The 20645-nt window shown below is 43.7% G+C and overlaps 1 protein-coding gene across 2 annotated transcripts in view; it reads right to left on the bottom strand.

Moving 5' to 3' along the window:
* GC (GC vitamin D binding protein) overlaps positions 1-20645 on the bottom strand; it is a 263059-nt gene that overhangs the window by 201230 nt on the left and 41184 nt on the right. For both annotated transcript variants that reach the window (XM_086961757.1, XM_086961756.1), the window contains exons 2-4: positions 11276-11345; positions 9272-9404; positions 2038-2249 (exon numbers count right to left, since the gene is read on the bottom strand). In XM_086961757.1, the coding sequence (XP_086817883.1) occupies positions 2038-2249; positions 9272-9404; positions 11276-11345 (415 nt within the window). The remainder of the gene's footprint in view (positions 1-2037; positions 2250-9271; positions 9405-11275; positions 11346-20645) is intronic.

Here is a 20645-nt window from a genome sequence, read left to right as displayed (position 1 = left end):
AGTTTGAAGGGGGTGGCCTGCAGCAACTTAAGGAGCAGGAGCAGCTGAAGACATGAGGAGAGCAGGACTTGCAGCATCTCATCTGAGGGATGCAACCTTCATCCCTCAGTGGCCCTCTCACAAATGCGGGCCCAACCCCTTACAGATTAATTCACACTTAAGAGCCCCTTCAGAAGGGCCAACATCAAAATGCATTGGGGCCATTATATAAAGGGATTATGACAACCTTTATGTGAACAACAGAAATAATTAAAAGTTTGGATCATAATTTGATATGTGAACATAATTTGGGGCGTTAACTCGAGATGACTTTGGGTCAATAGAGCAAACTCCCTTCTTAGGAGCATACACATTGTGCAACAGTAGACACAGCTCGCGTTGTGACGTGTGTATGTCGGCGTCATTGAAAGAACCCAGACAGGATAGGTTCTATCCCAGTGGCATGCAAAACGGACAGATTAATTTTGTTGAATTCCATACAGTGTGGAGCAGACTGGGCCTTTTCGCAACAGCATTTGTGGGTATTCCCAACCCTTCCCAACAGTTTTTCACACCCAGTTTGGCCACTTGCACTTGATGTCATATAAAGCTGCCATAAATATGACATTTGGTGTGAAGTGCTTGCAAAATGCTTGCAAAAAAAACAATTCATCATATCACCCAAGGAAGGGATTTCTCCTCATAACCCAGGAAGGGAACTCATAAGAGCTTTGCCAGCCTGTAGGGGAAGTGAGTGAACACCCAAACATTTCCCCATCCCTCCTCTTTCTCTTCCCCTCCCAGTTGTCCTTCCCCCCAATGCCTTGCCGGTTTTGATTGGTTGCGCCGTGGAGAAGCGGAGTTTTTCCGATGCTACCCAACATCAAATCCCCCTACGGGTTAGATCTCTCAACGTGGACGGGTGGTTTCTCAAACTTTCCATTCGCGTTGAGAAAGCTGCCGCTCGGGTAGAAAATCTACTCAAGCGGCAAGAAAAGAAGCAATGCCCTCTTGCGCTGCACATGGTGCCATTCACGCTGATTTTCCAGCGCTGGGCAAACACATCGCGCTGAAAATCAACATGTACGGCATGAACGAATGCACTCAGCCGCTTTCAGAACTCCGCACAGCAGAGTCTGCACAAACTACACCCAGGCCTAGCATTAAGTACAAGTATAAATGTGTGCTTATAAGAACAAACAAATGTAATAAAGAAATTAAACGAAAATAATATTACCCTGAGCATATCAGCATAACTACTACAATGGGATAACACATAGTAGTGGGTTCACACTGCCGCAACATCATCCAATAAACACTAAGCACAAAGGTTGATTCATCAGAAGTCAAAACAGACACTTAGGGCCATATTTATGACCGAGTTTGCACCACTCTTGCACCACGTAACGTGGTTCGAGAGTGACAGAAAACGAAAGTCAGATTTTTTAAGCCACGTATAGCGATTTTGTGTGGCTTTGAGTGACTTACAAAAATCTGGAGTAACGCAACGCAGTGCAAATCGTGGTGTTCCCTGGGTGTCGTGTGGGTGTTCCCATGCAACTCCCATGATTTTTGATGCATTCCCAGATTTACAAGACCTTGCAAACCTGGGAATGCGCCAAAAAGATATGCCTCCGGAGGAGAGGCGTAACGAGGAGCTATATCTTTATTTCTCTTTGTTTCTTCCTCTTCCTGCAGCACACATAGATAGAGGAATCTCCCTCTCTGGATTGATTTTATGCAGGATGGGGGTCCCTTCCTGCACAAAAACAATCCTGCATGCAATGCAAGCACCCTTGCACTATGGTGCAAAGGTGTCTGCGTAGGCGCTTGGCTGCCCATTGTGCCCCAGTGCAGGGGGAAAAGTCAGTAAGCCTTAAATATGGCACATTCCTGCCCTTTCTCAGTGACACAGTATAGTGCAGCAAGGCGATTGCTGCGGTGCACAGTGCCACTATTTCATAAATATGCCCCTATTGGGTACCAAAAGTGATAGGTCGTACTAATGAGGACCGGTTGAATCCGAGTCTTAGGTTCACTTGTAAGACTCCCACTTACTTGGCTGCAAACTCCCGAGGGTCCTTCTTGAAAGCCGCACACACCTCTTCATTGGAGGGCTCCACATAGGTGGGGAACTCCTTAGGAGGCTGCTGCAGGGCGGCCAGGCAGAGCTTCTGCTCCAGGCCCTTGTGGGTACAGCAGGCTGCAGTCCCAGGGTGCTTGGGAAAGGGGGATGCCGGATCACAGGACTTTGCAGACAAAGCCGAAGCCTGTTTATGACAACAAAGACAGTTGAGTTTGTAAGAAATGCAAGCTGCAATTTATTGGTAGCTGTTGATTTTTTTCAGTCACAATAAAAATTGATACTAGACGGATATTAGAATGAATCCTGCCTGAAATATTTTCGGCTATTATTCTCATTTATCTTTTTTTTTAGGTTTTATAGGGATGCACATACGGCTAAAATTACAATGACTATCAAAATAATGTAAAATACACATTCTACTTCACCTAAACATATTGATTTGTTAAGAATATACTATGTTATTCATCTTTTCTAGCCATCAATTTTTCTACTTGGTGGAAAATAAAATTGTTAAGCATCTTCATTTGTCAACCCGACAGAGATAGACAACTAAGAAAAAGAGATTCTAAGGGCTTGATTTAGAGTTTGCCAGATGTTTACTCTATCACAAACATTACTGATATCCCGTCCGCTGTATTACAAGTTCATAAGATCTAATGCACTTGAGTAAGGCGGGGAAAACATCCATCACGTTTATGACGAAGTTAATAGTACACCAAACCCTAAATCAGGTCAAAAGACATTAAAATAAAGAGTAAAGAGAGGAGATGCTTAAATGATTTTTAAAACACAATGCAACAGCCGATTTGTAAAAAATAAGTAAGAAAATAGCTCTTATGAATTATTCGAAGCAGCATCAAACTTCCATGTATACAGTTACCCACCCTATGCATTGCTTTGTCTGTTGTTTCTGCTCCACACAGATCAGGAAGCCAGAGGAACTGAACTTTTTAAATTGCATTTAATAAATGCCCACACTAATGAAATCATTAACTATCCCTTTCAAGCCATATCAAAGACCCCCATTTGCCATATTTTCAGACTATTTGGTTCCGTTTTACAGAGACATTTGCATATGCAAATTGAACTAACATGCCCAAATGGGTTGATTTACGAGAGAAAATTCACTTAACCATTAAAAAAATGCAAATTAGTACTCATAAAAGCATTAATAAATTGAACTTTTTCCGGCAACAAATAGATTAACGTCTATGTAATACTTCTAATTGCATCATTTTGAAATTGTAGTGTTACATTGAAATTAAATGCAATGTTACTGTGAACGCAACACTTCAATTTTCACATTTTGAACAGATAGGCTTACAATCCCTACCGTGTCATCAACACTCCTTAAACACATTTCTAGTAGTCACACTAAACAAATGCAACCTTAACCCCTGTACCACATACCCTTAACTACAAACTCTTCAACCCCATACTCTTCAGCCTATTCCCTACCCCTTAAGCATGTGCCCTGTGCCCTACTCCCTGTACCCTTACACTTTTACTGCTAGACTTTATCTCCCTAATTATAACACCTAAACACTATACCCCAAAGCCTTAACCCTTAATACCTAACCCTAACAAACGTATTTTGTAACCACTAACCCTATTCCCTCAACTTTATCTTCAATCCTATACTCCTGAGAGGCGCCCACCAGGCCTAGGGGAGGGACGCCCTTAGTTGCGCCAAGGAGCCGAGACTCCTACAAGGGTGGGATGCGGGAAAAGGATGGATCCCTGCTGACGCTATAACACGTAAAGGAAACCGAAACTTATCATGTTATTTAAGGCGGTGTCCCAGGGGTCTCGTCCTCTTTGTCTTCTTGGACCCCTAGGAAGCCGCAGGAGCATGAACCTTTTTTCGGCAACAAATAGATTAACGTCTATGTAACACTTCTAATTACATCATTTTGAAATTGTAGTGTTACATTGAAATTAAATGCAATGTTACTGTAAACACAACACTTCAATTTTCTCATTTTGAACAGATAGGCTTACAATCCCTACCGTGTCATCAACACTACTTAAACACATTTCCAGTAGTCACACTAAACAAATGCAACTTTAACCCCTGCGCCACATACCCTTAACTACAAACTCTTCAACCCCATACCCTTCAACCTATTCCCTACCCCTTAAGCCTGAGCCCTGTGCCCTACTCCCTGTACCCTTACACTTTTACTGCTAGACTTTATCTCCCTAATTATAACACCTAAACACTATAGCCCAAAGCCTTAACCGTTAATACCTAACCATAACAAATTTATTTTGTACCCGTAACCACTAACCCTATTCCCTCAACTTTATCTTCAATCCTATACTCCTGAGAGGCGCCCACCACGCCTAGGGGAGGGATGCCCTTAGTTGCGCCAAGGAGCCGAGACTCCTACAAGGGTGGGATGCGGGAAAAGGATGGATCCCTGCTGACGCTAGCATGCTTCTGTCATTTAGTAAAGCTTCCTATTTTTCGCAAGCGCAGCGAGTAAGGGACCCATCCTGGCCACGGGTGGTCCATGAGCTCCACGCTTCATGAATATTCCTGTTCCAGACATCAAAGCATGGAAATTTAGGGCCAGACTCCCACTTGTATACGGTCAAGCTGAATTTAAATTATAATATCTGGCCTAATTTCCTTATTGTTGCTATAGTGCGTTGGGGCCGGCTGGCACAATGTGCGCAGATTAGTGGGCAAACTGGCCAAATTCAAATTAAAAGGGTATGGCCAAACTGAAGTTGAAGTGTAATGTCTGGCCTACTTTTCGTACTACCTTTCATATATGGCCGAGTCGGCCAAATTTAAGTTACAGTGTTTGGCCAAGGGACGTTAAAGTGTAATGTCTAGCCTAATTTCCTTACTGTTTGCGGTTGCGCGTTTCGGGCCTGCTGGCACAATGTGCGCTGCTGAGTGGGTGGGCCTAATTCAAGTAAAAGTGTACGGCTAAGCTGAAGTTAAGTGTAATGTCTGGCCTAATTTCCCTTCTGCCTTTCATATGTGGCCAAGTTGGCCAAATTCAAGTTAAAGTGTAAGGCAATAGGAAAAGAAAGGGTAAAGTAGGCTTTCGAGCAAGACTTGCCGCTGTAAAGGTGAGGGGTAAAGTAGGCTTTCAAGCAAGACTCTCAAATTGGAACACCTAGTTTCAGTCTGGGAAAGGGAATTGTTCCTGTTGGTTTGTGGTGCAGCTGGTCCACTAAAGAGCTGGAGATCTTTTCTAGACTATACCGAACTATTGCGCAGCACAGTCAGCGTCGGGAGGGGGGCGGGCGAGGGCGCCGGGGAGCTTCTCACCCTGTGGCGGAGCGCTGACAGATAACGTCAAAAGGGCACCCACAGCAATAGAAGTTCAACCAGTAGATGGACCCCAGGAGGGGGTAGGATGGAAGTGTGCAGAGCGTAGGCATGGAGGGGACTGACCTGCCGGTGGTCCTGGACTCTACTGCCCTAACCCGCAACGTATGGACTGAGAGAATCTTGCGGAGGCTGCCTGTGTACAGTTACCCCGGTGGGCCGGTGCGCTATGAGGTGCCCAGGTTTTCAGGTAATGCAACTGTTTGCTGTAGAGCGTTGGGGCCTGCCGGCACAATGTGCGCAGCACTGAGTGGGACGGCCGAATCGGCCAAATTCAAATTAAAATGTACTGTACGGACATTGGGGCCTGCCGGCACATTGTGCTCAGCACTGAGTAGGACGGCTGAGTTGGCCAAATTCAAGCTAAAAATATACTGTACCGACAAGCTGAAGTCCAAGTGTAATGTATGGCATAATTTCCTTACAGCCTTGACATGTCGGCAGAGTCGGCCAAATGCAAGTTAAAGTGTAAGGCCAAGCTGAAGATCAAGTGTAATGTCTGGCCTAATTTTTATTACTATTTTCACATGTGGATGACGTCAAAGGGTGTTACTGTGAATAATGTTATATATACAAGTGGAATACTTTTACTCTCATAATGGTTTGTGGTGATTATATGATTTGACAATAATTAAAAAGTCTACGCCTTGGACAACATATTCGGCTTCTGTGAGTTCTTGGGCCCCCGCGGGGGCCAAAAGGTGTCAGAAGTGGGAGAGGGGTGAGTGATATGTTGTGCGCATACTATAACCCTATACCCTTCACTTAACCCTATACTCCAAACTGTTAACCATTAACCCTATGCATGCACCCCTTATCCGTAATTACTAACCACTTATGCATAAAGTCAATGTGCAACATCCCTAACTCTTAACCTTATAACCTTAACATCAAACCCATCCACAAAACCCCATGCCACAAACATTTTAGCACATACTCCAAGCCATTAACCCTTCACCTCTAAACCTATTTCCCTAGCCGCAGCCTGTATCCCTCATAGCCCAAACCTCTGTACCCTATATCTTATATCCAATGGCTTTACTCCCTAATGCTGAACCCAGCACTATCCTTATTTACATATATTTTGGGAACAAACACTTTTGGAAGTGTTCCTTTGTTCAAATTATTTAGTTTTGGAAATAATTATTGGGAAGTGTTATTTTCAGAAGTGTTACTTTCGAAGTTCTGATGCAATATCACTTACTCCTGCATAATATTACGCCAGGACACAGTACAGAACCACTCTCATGGATGAATTTCAGCGTTAGAGTGCTCTAAAAACATGGGGAACACATACAAATGTTGAAGTATGTGGTCGTTCCCAAACTCCTCTACAACTCAGTCCCACCCTGGAAATATTTGAAAATGTACTACCATCAAACAATGAACTAGAGGGACATTCAGTATTTGGCGGGCGGGAGTCCAGCTGTAAATCAGCATGGCTCCAACCGTGCCAAACTCACAGTTTCCCTTCCTTCATTAGAGTTTCTGATGGCAGGGTCTCAGCTAGCTCCAGCATTTGAAACCAAAGACCCAGCGGTCAGTTCATCTCAGAGGCACCAGGTTAATGAGCCAGAAGGCCCGCCCGACTTGGAGTGAGCCTTCTGACCCATAATTTCCTGCCCAAGACCACTATGGAAAGCAAGGCGTCCAGCTGGGATTACAATTTTGCCGAAAGTGCTCCAGTCACCTCATCAGAACCTCTGGCAAAATGAATCAAGGAAGGTGGATCCAAGGACCTCCACCACATAGACAGGCTTGTCAGACGCCTACCAAACTCTTAATAACTCCCTAAGGGCCATATGTAGGAAGGCTTATTGCACTCGCAAATGCTGAAATTAGAAGAATTTCAGCATTTGTGATCGCAATTAGGGCAGTGTGCTATATAGCACTCAAAAACCCCTATGCAAAATAAGGAATCACAAAATTTGTGATTCCTTATTTTGCTATTGCATTTAAGGAATCGCAAACTGCAATTCCTTAAATGCAATGTAAGAAGCACCCAAGTTGTGCAAATTTTGGCTTAAGGAATCGCAAATTACCACTAACTTCAGGTTGGTGGTATTTTGCGATTTCTTTGAAAAATGCAAACATGCATGCACTTAGGGCATGTATGTGGGCCACATGTGCACACATGTTAATTTCAGGGGTGCAAAAGGGTGTCCTATTGACACCCTTACAACCCTGAAATTGCATTCTCAATTTGCGATTCTCTAATTGAGAATCGCAAAGTGAGAATGTCTTTCCATTCATTCCTCTGGGCCTTCTAGCCCATAGAAATGAATGAGAAGGTATTCCTTATTTGCTGATCTCAATTTGTGATTCACAAATAAGGAATAAGTGGGATTCGCAAAAAATGTTGCTAATCCTACCTACATTGCGTTTTGCGATTCTCTAATTGCGATTCCCAAAAAATCACAATTTGAGAATCGCAAAACACAAATTACCTACACACAGCCCTAAATGTGTTACCGGAAAATGAAAGATAAGGGAACACCTTTAAAATATACGACAAGAAAATATTTTCCACATAAAAGAAGTTAAGAAATATAAAAGTGCCAGGTATTTTAACATGAGTGCTAATACACTATGTGCTATTACGAATGTGGAATTGTCTTCACAAACACATACTTGGGAATCCATGAAACCTTACGAGGAATACTCTTAGAAAATTATGACCATCGCAGGCTTCCATCACTACTCCTTGAAGCCTTTACAATTTTCCAAATATGTAAAACTGCACCTACACGAAGGGGTAAAAACTACAGGTGCAGACATAATTTTTTTTGAGAATTGGGGCCTTTAGGTCCATATTTATCATAGTGCTGTGCCACCCTTGCAACACGCATGGGGGCACAAGGGCGACGCAACACTAAAGTCAGACGGTATACACCTGTTACAACGCATTTGTTACAACGCACTACCGTTACAACGTGACTTTTACAACGCATACCATTACAACGCATTGCGCTGGGGGGCGCTCTAGGATAGGGAATAAGTATAATTTACTATCCAACACCTTCCCTAGGGTCCACGGGGACTGGAGTTAGAATAGTAAATTATACTTACCACTATCCAGCACCTCAAAGCGCTATGCGTTGTAATGGTATGCGTTGTAATGGTCGCGTTGTAACGGTAGGTAGTTGTAATAGTATGCGGAGTAACATGGTACATCCAAGTCAGACTTATCAGGCTACGCAACGCCACCTTGTGTGGCCCTGCATGGCTTGATAAATCTGGTGTAATGCACAGCTGCCTTGCATTACTCTGACCCAGGGAGAATTTCTATGGGTGGAGCATGGGTGCTCCCTCTCATCCACCCATGGATTTGGGAGCATTCTAGGATTTACCATTAGTGGCAGACCTGGGAATGCCTAGGGGAGGCGTAACAAGGACAAATATCTTTATTTCTCTTTGTTTTTAATTCTTTCTAAGTGTGTTGTATTCTGCATGTAGCATATAGAAAGAGTAAAATGCCTTTGAGGTTTGTGTTTCTCCTGAAAGGTGTCCCATCCCGCACAAAAACAATCCTGCCCGAAATGCAATCACTCTTGCACCCGTGATGCAAGGGTGCCTGCAATGGCGCAAGGCAGCCAAAAGTGTGCCAGTGCAAGGAAAGGACAGGAATGTGATGAATAATATATGGCGCATTCCGGCCCTTTCACGCAGCATAACATTATGCTGTGCAAAAGTATGATAAATATGGGCCTTAGTTATTGCACGAAGAGTAGGTGAATCTTACACTTTAATGTTTCATCACTGGGCTTATGGACATCACTGTTCAAATCTCTCTTGAAGGGTTGAGACATTTCTAGCAGACAAATATTGAAATACAAGGATAAATAAAGAAGGCCTACCCTTTTGTCGTAGCACTCAGGAGCTGCGCCTTTAGCACAGCATGTTTCAGCCAGAGAGACGATCTCTCGCACAATGTTGCTAATCTCCTCGAATGTGGCATTGGAGTACTTCCTGCTGTTCAGGATGATGGCGCTGAAAAATACAGACAACAGATACAAGTTTAAGGAAGTTTTCTCTTTCCGTCTCTCCCTCTTTTTTTCTCTCTTCCTCGCTCCTGCTCTTCGCCTGCCGCTCATAGTCCTCTCTCTTCCACTCAGGGTTGGACTGGCCATAGCGGGCACCAGGCATTTTCCCGGTGGGCTGGACGGGTGGGGTCGGTTTTGTGCATGTGAGGGGGAAGGGCAATTTTGCAAAATCAGCCCCTTGTAACAAAAGTGGGAGCAGTGCTTCTTGCTAGCACCCCTCCCCCAGCACCCCACCCCCCCTTCCTTCCCAAGGTAGGTCGAACAGCAATCTGCCAGGGCTGGTTGCTGTTCTCAGTCAGGCACTGCTTCCACTCCCTGCTATGTCTCTTGGGCTCTTTTCTTATTGTACCAGAGATGGCCTTTTGGGGATATTATTATTTGTTTATGTAAAATGAAATGTTTTATCTTGTACCTGTACCTTTTATGATATTTTATCGAAATAAAGGATATATAAATAAATAAATATTATTACACCATGAAAGATTATGAATACAATGTCAAACATAAAAAAACAAGCATTGGCAAAGCCAACTTATCTAGCCTTCACTGTGTGATGAGCTCTACGATGAGTGACCGGGGGAGTCCTGCCTTCAGCAAGAGAGGGTGAACGAGTGCCGCCAATGAGGCAGCAAGCGCCTGGTGTGACACTCCTTCCAGGCCAGAGAAGCCGCTTCTGCTGCTGACCGATCTGTGCTGGCTGTGTGCTTACTAAAAAAACACTTTGACACACCATCAAAGCTATAAAGTAAAATCAGTGGCACAGTGGAACCATTCGGCAAAAGGCTGTGACTCTGAAACGATCACATGGGCGTTCACAACAGACTGCTGAAGGTGTTATCGGAAGCCAAAAACAAAGTTAACTTTACATTTAGATTTTCAATATTTATAAAAACTTACAGTAATTAAAATACAAACATTATGGTAACTAAACCTCTCATGAGTGAGTCGAGCAATCATTTAAAAAAAGAGATTTATGAGATCACCCAAGCTGTAATGACTGCAAGTTTCTGGGCCTCAGGCTTCAGAAATGCAGTCAGTGTGTTCTCCTTAAAACCTCTTCGACTTCCTTTTGAGTTCAGACTTATTAACAAAACTATATGCGGTGCTCCAACAAACAATAATGGTCTGACAAACACTATGTGAAAAGAATGAAAGAAGTACAGGAACTGGTCATACTCGAGTTCATGCTACCACTATCACAAAAACAACAATTTCCTTTGATTGCCTCTGTGTTGTCCCTGTGGCGCACCCTTATACCCGGAACTGAACAACCATGGCTTACAGTAGTTCTTTTCTATGAAGGTGTAACATACCATTTCCTGGATATCCTATACGCAGTTTACATACCACAGCTGGTACAAAATACTGATGTAAAAAAAAAGTGCCAATTCAGAACCCAACCCTAAATCTGCCCCTGATTAACATGGCATATGCTTGGCTCCTCTTCAGTCTCTATTTATATGATGTATAACAAACCAGACTTCCACTTGAGAGGAGACAAATACATCAAAGGCAAATAATTAAGAATCTTTTATCAAGTAGCATGGCAAGGAGAAGACATGCTGCTCCCCAATAATCCTTAAATAATTACGCTATTTTCCATCGGTATATATTGGTGTTGTAGTAAAAATAGAAAAAAGACTTCACAGGAACCTGGTTAAAAGGCTTTATTAGTTGGTGTACCTAAATGCACTGAATATTGTCTCAGTGCATTGACCAGTCACCTGCCTGAAGACTTGGACTTTCTAAGCCTCGGTGTCCACAGTCCAGATGAACACCACACAGACTTGTTCATCAAGACAACTCAGATATACCTACAGGGAACTGAATGCTTCTTTTCCCATCAAGTTGAACTCCCGGCAGACTTTTTCTTTCTCATATGCTTTACCTGTGGATAAAGAAAAGTTCAAAAAATGAGTGCAGAATTGTAAACACATATTTCATTTTGAATAGAGCCACAATTCACCACAAATAAAGCTTCTTGCAGAGACAAATCTTGCCATAGAAAACATGGTTATCCAGCATGGAGAGGTGCTCAATGCAGGGACATTCCCACATATGCATGCCCTGAGGAGTAGCTTAGTTCATGGACAGACAGAGCCCTGCACCAGAGGATGTGTAGTGTAGACATAGATACAACCATACAGCCACTCTTTATTCAGGAGGGGTAGGTACTCCTTGCAAGAGTCGCTAGCAGAGACAGGTCTAAATATGTTGCTCTTATTCATCTAGACAAGGTGTTGAATACAAAGATAGAAACAATGCTTCAACTCACCTTTACCCAGGTAAGGGGCTCAGTGTGAGGGCACGGCCACAAAATGAATTATTCTGGGCTACTTTCCAGGCCATCTTTTTTTAGCTTTCTAGTTAACAATGTTACTAAAACAGAGGCGCAAGTTATGTAAGTCAGGCTTGATTCTGCTCCAATAATGTATATAAAATGAGAAACGTCAATAAACAACCAGTGGAAAATTCAAAATTGCTAAAAACCAATCCCAATGAAAAACACCACCAGCAAAAACAAATGTTAAAAATCATTGCAATGAGATACAAAAAAGCAAAAATTAGCACAAAAAAAACAAATGTGAAAATAAAGGTAAAAACCTAATGATGTAAATAATTAATTTACTCTCTTAATTTCTATGCAGGTAAGTACTTAGTCAATAATAACTCAATCGAAATGAAGGAAAACAGAGTCCGTGGTGTAAGAGTTTCTAAGGGTTTTATTCCTCATAAAGGAATCAGGATATCATGTTCTGACCACCACACAGGGTGTCAGAAGGGATAGATGAGCGCGCTAACGTTTATTGACAATACATAGCTTATATACTTGATTTACATCATAACGTTCAATGTAAGAGGCGTAACAGCTGAGAGAAGACAAGATAACAGTATACACGTGGTGCTAGTACATCATCAAGAGGCGTAAACTAGGCGTAACTGGGGTGTGTGCTAGAAACGTCACTGATAGGTGACGCAAGTGGGTGGCACCAAGGGGTGGTGCTAACAGAATGTTGCAATGTCAGCAGAAATCGGAAGCTTGGATGCGCGCGCAGCTGCATGACGTGTGATAGACGGGGTGCAGGGGACTTGACATTTACACTGACGGAAAGAGACAGAAGTCTGGCATGTCAGATCAACTTGTACTTCTATCATATCTGATATCTGGTGTTTAGGAACTAAGCTATCTGGGCAGAAAGGTCTCTAGAGCAAAAGCTATTCTATACTTGCTAGGAGTGCGTGTATAAGCGCCTGAGTGTCTGTATGAGAAGCATGGGGGCATGGGGCCTTCCATGGAAGCATGACAACAGAGGCTATGAATTACTTGCATAAAGACAGGTCGGCCCTTTAGCCCTGTAGCTGAGGAAGGATGTTTACTGAAGCTAGCAGGCTGGAATGTATCTTCGGGAAGGAAAACAGATAACGCGAAGATTATAGTCAATCTTGGCAGGCAGCAGGCTGAGCTGAGCACGGAGGGCCGCGCTAGAAGTAAGTCAGAGTTCACGGGTACGGGGGCTGCTTGGGCAGAGGCCCCCGCAGTCAGAAGCCAAAGAAGAGGCTCGGTGGCAGAGATTCAGGGCCTACTTTCAGCCAGGCTGAGAAACGTAGGAATACACTTCAAAAAGACGTTGGCATAGCATACTTAGGAGCGGACCATCAAACCCATTCATGGTGGGTCTGAAAGAGGACAAGTTAACGTTGGACGCAAATGTATTTGCGTCTTCATAGCTGGTACAGGAGGGAAGTTACATGCACTTTTAACTCGTACATGGAGTCGGTGGGGTACTCGCTAGGGAACACAACATGACCATAAAATTTATATTACCTCATTCCCTCCTTGTTCCCTACGGACCCTTCATGATATATCGATCCTCATAAATCGATCGGTTTGTTCTTGTAACATTATATGTTCATCTTTCTTTCTCTGACTGTTTGAAAGGCAACTGGAGTGCTCAATGCAGGATGTGGCACACAGTCCACATATCGCTGGCCCACACTGCAGGCATAGGCAACAACTGAATACTATAACAAGACCAATGCCTAGGAAGGATAAGATCTTCCATCCCCAAGCCGTTAACGTAGTCCAGAACCAACCGGACCAAGTCCAGGTGCCTGGATTCTGATGTATCTGATTTGCAATTTTATGTAAACGGGTGATAGCTTGATAGACAGATGGTGCATTTTGTGGAATGAAAACACAGCAACTTGACCCGATGACCTTACAGGCTCCACCTCTATCTGCCAAGATGACGTCAATCACAAGACGATTTTGAAGGACAACAGTCCGTATAGCAGACTGCTCCTCTGTTAAGTTACCTAGAGCGGAGGCAGTTTCGTTCACTACTGCTTCAAGTGTTCTCGTTAATCTGCGTATTAATTTACTGTTTTGGACAGGTCCTAGGAAGAAAAAGAATCCTTTATTAAAATCAGTGTACTGTTCCCATGCCGTTTCTGTGTAGTCGACAAGGGGAATATCTCTTTTGGGTCTATTCGGTGCTAGATTGGTATTTCTATGGTAATCAGGGGGAGCTAGGAAAACAGGTGGCAGAAGGAATGCAATGTAACAGGTACCATCCCAGTCTGGAGGCAAACGTATGTATGCGGTATGACCACAAACGAAGTAGGAATGACTGGTAGCTTTAAAGGACGACTTACCATGGTCACTGAACTCGACCACAGTAGTGCATTTACTATGACCTACGTGTACTGAACCTTTCTTGCTAACACATAATTCACCTGTGACTGGTAATACTAACATATGGGGCAAAACTGGAGCAGTTTCAGATTCAACAGTGAGGATCATAAGGCTAATTGTGTAATTACCTAATCCATATACTTCATTTTCTAGATCAGTTCCTATTCGAGTAGGAAGTCCCTCTTTATCAGGATAACAGACGTTGAGCAGGACTAAGTTCAAGTTTCCCCAAACCCAGCCCCCTTCGGAAACAGCGATATCAGGATCTAAGGAATTAATTATTTTAAACCATGCTCCACAGGAGCCATTGTGAGTGAATGGGTACGGAAAGAGGGGCAGAGCTCCCTTGTAATTCTGGTAGGGAGGGAGTCGACCACATATCCAGCAGTCTGTAGCATTACTTGTCTGATGGGAATGGTGTAACATACTAATGAATGTATTGTTGCGCAGCGCAAGTCTGTAAGAGAGTTCATGTGCAGGAAGTTCACTAAAAGTGTGTTCAGCAGTGACATTGTAAGCAGATTGTTCACGCCTGAAAATAGGCCAGTATATAGGTAACAGAATGCTGGCAATAATGAGTAGTATACTGAGAATAAACATGATTATTAGTGTCACTATGCAGTGACTACGAAGCGATTTGCAATATGTTCTTTTCTTTTCCTCTCTCTCTCTAACTCGATCTAGGGGATACATGTCAGAAACTATTTAACCGATTCACCTAGGGGAGGACTTAAACAATTAAACTGTCTGACTTGCTAGATCGAAGCTTCATACGGTAAAGTTCTTGAGGAGTCTTTTCTCTTTTAGGCACAGTAACGTCTTGTGCTTCAACACAGTCTTTGGTGGGGGTGGACGAGTCAGAGTCCTGTTTCAGTCCGTTTTTTAGTTCATTGCATAATTTGATGTGACTCGTGTGGACCCACCCCTTTCTTCCCTCGATTTTCACGGCGGTCCTGGTGGTAAGCAGAACGGTCTTTGGAGACTTCCAGCGGGGCTCCAGCGGACTTTTCCGGTCGAAATTCCTGACGAGCACCAGGTCCCCTGGACGGACCTCATGCGCCTTCACATCGGTGTTGTCAGGGAAGGCTGCGGCAACCTGTGAACGACATGATTGGAGTGCAGACATCAAGGAGGCAAGGTAATCTGTCAACATGTTACAATCAACATCAGTGATCTTTTTCGGAACGGGCGTCCCCCACATATTCGGTGGTCTGCCAAAGACCACTTCGTACGGGGATAGCCCTGATCTTGAATGGGCGACCATTCTCATGTAGAATAGTGCCACGGGCAGGGCGACTATCCAGTCGACCCCTTTTTCCTGACAGATCTTGGCAAGACGGATTTTTAGTGTCTGATTATGCCTTTCTACAAGGCCAGCTGCTTCGGGATGTCGGACACAGTGGAACCTCCACTGATATCCTAGCAAGAGGGAAACTTGTTTCATCAACTCGGACGAGAACGGCTGTCCGTTATCTGAGTACACGACACGGGGCAAACCGTACCGTGGGAAGAATTCACGAACCAACTGTCTGGCAGTGGTCGGAGCAGTGTAGTCTGGGACTGGGTATGCTTCGGTCCAGCGGGACAGAGCACAAACAATTACCAGGACATACTTAAATCCTCTACAGCTATTCATCTGGATGTAATCCATCTGGAGGACTTCAAAAGGGTGATCGGGAGGATGGAATCCACCTTGCTCAACGGGGACGCTTTTACCTGGATTGAACTGACAACAGATCATGCAAGTACGCACTTTCTGTTTTGCTGCTGCTCGTAAGTGTTTGTTGTACCAGAGATTCTGTAAGCTGTCTAACATGGCTTTCTCTCCAAGATGGGCAGGACTATGTGCTGTATTTATCATGACTTGAACCATTGAGTCGGGGAGAAACCATATAGATTTTCCCTTCGTCACCCAACCTTGACCTGTCTGAATCCCTCCTAGTTCAGTCCATTTCTTTATCTCCTCTGGAGTAGCATGTGTCTGGATGTCAATTACGTCTAGGGCGGGATCTCTAACTGTCATACACTGTGTCTGTACTATTGTCTTTGTCACATCAGTAGTCTGGGTGTGAGTCAGTGCTGTATGTTTTGCTGTCTGGTCTGCCAGGTCGTTACCCTGGGAAACAGAATCTATGACTTTAGTATGTGCCTTACATTTCATGACTGATATGCCCGAGGGCAAATGTATTGCTTCTAACAGTGCTTGAATGAGGGGGCCATGTTGTATCTTGGCCCCATGGGAAGTCAGAAAACCTCGTTCTTGCCAGAGGACTCCGAAGTCGTGTACAACTCCGAAGGCATAGCGGGAATCTGTGTATATGTTAACATTTCTGTTCTTGGCTAGAATACAGGCTCGGGTCAGAGCGATGAGCTCTGCTGCTTGAGCAGACAGTGTGTCAATACGATGTGTTTCTTTAATTTCAGTTTCAATGGTCACGGCGTACGCGGCCACTAATTCTCCTGTACTTGTTCTCATGCATGAACCATCCACATAAAGTGTCAGGTCTGGATTTGTCAATGGGACATCTGTTAAGTCTCGTCTAGGCTTAGTTACTGCATTAATTATTTCTATACAATCATGCGGAGCTGGATCTGTCATAACTGTAGGTAACAGTGTTGCTGGGTTCAGGATGCTGCAACGTCTGATTTCTATGTGTGGCTGGAATAGTGTTAATTCATAACCTGTCAGTCGTGCTATAGTTAAGTGTTGAGTCTGGGTTCTGTTTAACAAAACCTCTACAGAATGTGGTACTTGAACTGTTAACTGATGACCTAAGACAATTGAATCACTTTGTCTTATTGCTAACGCTGTTGCTGCTACTGACTTTAAACACGCAGGGAGTGCTTGAGCTACTGAATCCAATGTACTAGAAAAATAAGCACAAGGCTTATGTGAACCTGCTTGATCTTGAGTGAGGACAGATAACGCTGTGCCATCACGTTCTGTAACAAAAAGTGTAAACGGTTTGCTGTAACATGGTGTCGCTAAAACTGGTGCTTGGCATAAAACTTTCTTTAATTCTTCAAAAGCTTGTGTGTGTTCCTGAGTCCAAGGGAGGACAGTCGAAGTTGCTGCCTCCTGTGTCGTTAACTGGATGAGTGGTTTAGCTAAAAATGCATACTGGGGAATCCATTGTCTGCAGTACGAGGTGAGGCCTATGAAGGCCCGCACTTCCTTTTGTGTCTTGGGTTGCGGCATGTTCACAATTAACTGAATGCGATCGGGAGTGAGCTGTCTCCCCACTTTGGACAGTAAGTGACCCAAGTACACAACTTGCTGAACACAGAATTGTAGCTTCGAAGGAGACACCTTGTGTCCCTTGTCAGCCAGGAAATGTAAAACTGTCAGTGATGCTTTTTCACATTCGGGCTCACTTCGTGCGGTGATCAGCAGATCATCGACGTACTGTAGTAAAGCGGTGTTAACTGGCATTTGAATACAATCTAGTTGTCTTTTCAGTGCTTGACTATAGATGCTGGGGCTTTCTGTGAATCCTTGAGGTGCGCGCGAAAATTTGAAACTGCGTCCATTTAAACAGAATCCGAAGAGATATTGGCTCTCTGGATCAATAGGCACGCTGAAGAAGGCGTTCTTGAGATCAATCACAGTAAAGAACGTTGCTTCTGAATCAATAGCAGTCAAGAGAGATGATATATCGGGGACCACAGGATACTGTGGGATAATGCATTTATTCAATTCTCGAAGATCAATCACCAACCGATATACTGGCGGTGCATTGGGATCAGTACGTTTAAGAATCGGAATGATGGGTGAATTACAGATATTGGAGTCGGTTTCGACGACCACTCCTTGGGCAATGAGCTCTTCAATGATTTTCAGTAAAGCCACTACAGCATCGGGTGGTAACTTGTATTGTCTGATTCTGGGTAATACAACACCTGCCTTGAGGGTAACGCGGTATGGTGTAATGTGCATACATCCTACATCAGTTGGGCCTTTTGCCCACAAGTAATCAGGTACATTTTTCAATCTGACGTCAAACTCACGAAGAACGTAATGACCCTTGAAATCCCGCAGAAAGAGTCTAACTCCCTCCGGGGAGCAGCATATTATAGCTCCTAGAGCCTTCAATGTTTTAATTCCTAATAGATTTTCCGGACATGATTTTGTTAGTAACAGGTCTGTAACGCGTGATAATGGACCCACAGCCAGGGGAACTGGTTCTGATACTTCATTTACAATAGGCTGTCCTGAAAACCCAAGGGAAACATTTTGTGAGCCTGAGAGGGGTGCCCCTGGAACTTCGTCATGACTTATTGTAGTGCGACTTGCCCCTGTGTCAATTAAAAACTTTCTATCTTTCCCCAATACTTGACTGTGTACATAAGGACCTTCTTGATCTACAGGAACCTCGATAAGAGGCAAGCCACCTTCCCTCTCTAGGCTGTTTCATGTATATCGGGAATATTCGGGGTAAGCAGACTGGGCATACTGGTACATCTGTTGTGAGACTTGCTGAGTTGCAGCAATGGGCTGTGGCTGTGGTACTGCTACGGTCTGTGCTGTCTGTGCAGATGCATGCATGGGCTGTGTATTCTGTGTAGACTGATGCTGGTTATGGTCTTGTCTAGGCGGATGCGGTCTCTCTTTAGTTTTACCTGTCGCTATGTTATGTTTCAGAACTGCACATTCGTGTACGTAGTGACCTGGCTGCTTGCAATAATTGCACGTTCCTTTAACAGGAGCTGCAGTGTGACTTGTCTGGGTCGTACCTTTTCTGTGACTGTCGGACGGAACCGTCTGTGCTACTAACATTTTCATTTTCGTGTCTTTCATACGTTTCTGTTCCTGATCTTGTTCTTCCCTAATTCTATTCTGGTGATATTGTAACATTTGTAACATCTGGGATGGCGTATTTGCTTGCCATGTACTCTCGACCTTATACACTCTATTTTTAACTAACGGTAGGGAATTCTCGACTAACTTTGATACAAAAAGATGTGGGTACGACTCGCTACTTGGCTGGAGGCCACTATTGATAATAAAACATTTCTCGAATCTTGAATAAAAATCGCTAGTATCCTCATCATGTTTCTGTTTACAGGACGAGATTGCATCCCAATCCTCCTTTCTAGTTGTCAATAATCTGGGCAGGACCTGTACTATTAAACCTGGTAATGCTTTCGTTCTGTCCCCAAGGCCTAACCCAGGAATCCGTTTTTTCTCTTCGTCTTCTATTTCTGCCCAGGCAATCTTTGTGTCTCCCACCTCCCATTCCTTTTCCTTTAATTTCTCGAATATCCCCGTAGGCAATAATACTTTCAACATTTTCATGATATCATCATATGTGTAGTCCCCCATCAGTAACATATCTTTGAGCTCTCTGTGAAAACCTGCGGGGTCTTTATCATGGCACGGGACTAATTTCTTCATTTCTAACAGTTCTAACTTAGTCAGAGGCGTGTGTACATACACGCGTTTCAAAACCTTGTCCTCACCCATAACAGGGTGTACTTCTCGTAAGGGGTTCTGACTTTCAATACCACCCCTGCACTGCATATGGTACATTTTCCTTTCTGGGGGTGGGGCGGGGACATATTCGGGGCTTACAAAGGTATCATATCTGCGTCGTTGTTCTAGAATTATTTGAACTAATTTTGTACTTAAGCCTCTCCATCTATCCATCAGTAGTGCTTCCAGTGTCTCGTGTAAGGGACCTGGATCGGAATAATGTTTTCTGTATTTGATGAGAAGGTGCTGAATCATGTATACACCTGCTAATTTCTGTTCGTCGGGGGAGAGGTTCAGAAATGTCTGTGCTACGGTGTCATCATTATATATGTCTGCATTTTCGGCCCATGATACCGCTGATCGGGCTAATTCTTGTTCATCCATAGAATTGAGTACATGGTACCCAACTCGATCTCGAAGCCGTTTATCAGTTTCCTGGAACTGATGCTCAGCAGAATTCGGATTCATTAAGGCAGAGAAGAAAACTCTCTTGCTTTCTGGACGGATACCCTTCCTAAGATAAGTTCCCTTACCTACATATGCTATAGTGCTTGTAGTCGGTTCTGGTTCTTCAGATTCTTCTTCCTCCTCGGAGGGAGCCTTTTCTATCTCTTTCTCGTGTACTGCTATCACTGCTTTCTTAATCTTTTTATACATGGCCTCTATGCAATTTTGTCTGTCATGTTTTCCGTCGGCTATATTTTGACCCCACTTATTCAATGCATCTAATTCACTCTGATCTGTTCCGGGCCTGTCTCGTTCTCTTATTAGACAATTTATGAAAAATCGTAATATTAGTGCTTGCATGTTAACTTTCTGTTTCTCCAGGGCATCCTTAATACTGTCGGGGTCCTTTCCCGTTTGAACGAACTCATATATTCTATCTAGGCGCTCCTTCATTCCTGCATAACATAACAAACTATCAGTAGCAGATCTTAACCGTAATGACGCTAATATCATTAAGTCGTCCTGTCCAGGTTCTGGATCATATCTACAAACTGACATATTTTCCTTTAATG

The sequence above is a fragment of the Lissotriton vulgaris genome, chromosome 3_1, assembly GCF_964263255.1.
Source record: "Lissotriton vulgaris chromosome 3_1, aLisVul1.2, whole genome shotgun sequence".
NCBI classification, from domain to species: Eukaryota; Metazoa; Chordata; class Amphibia; order Caudata; family Salamandridae; genus Lissotriton; species Lissotriton vulgaris.
This window is presented reverse-complemented; position numbering and strand designations above follow the sequence as displayed.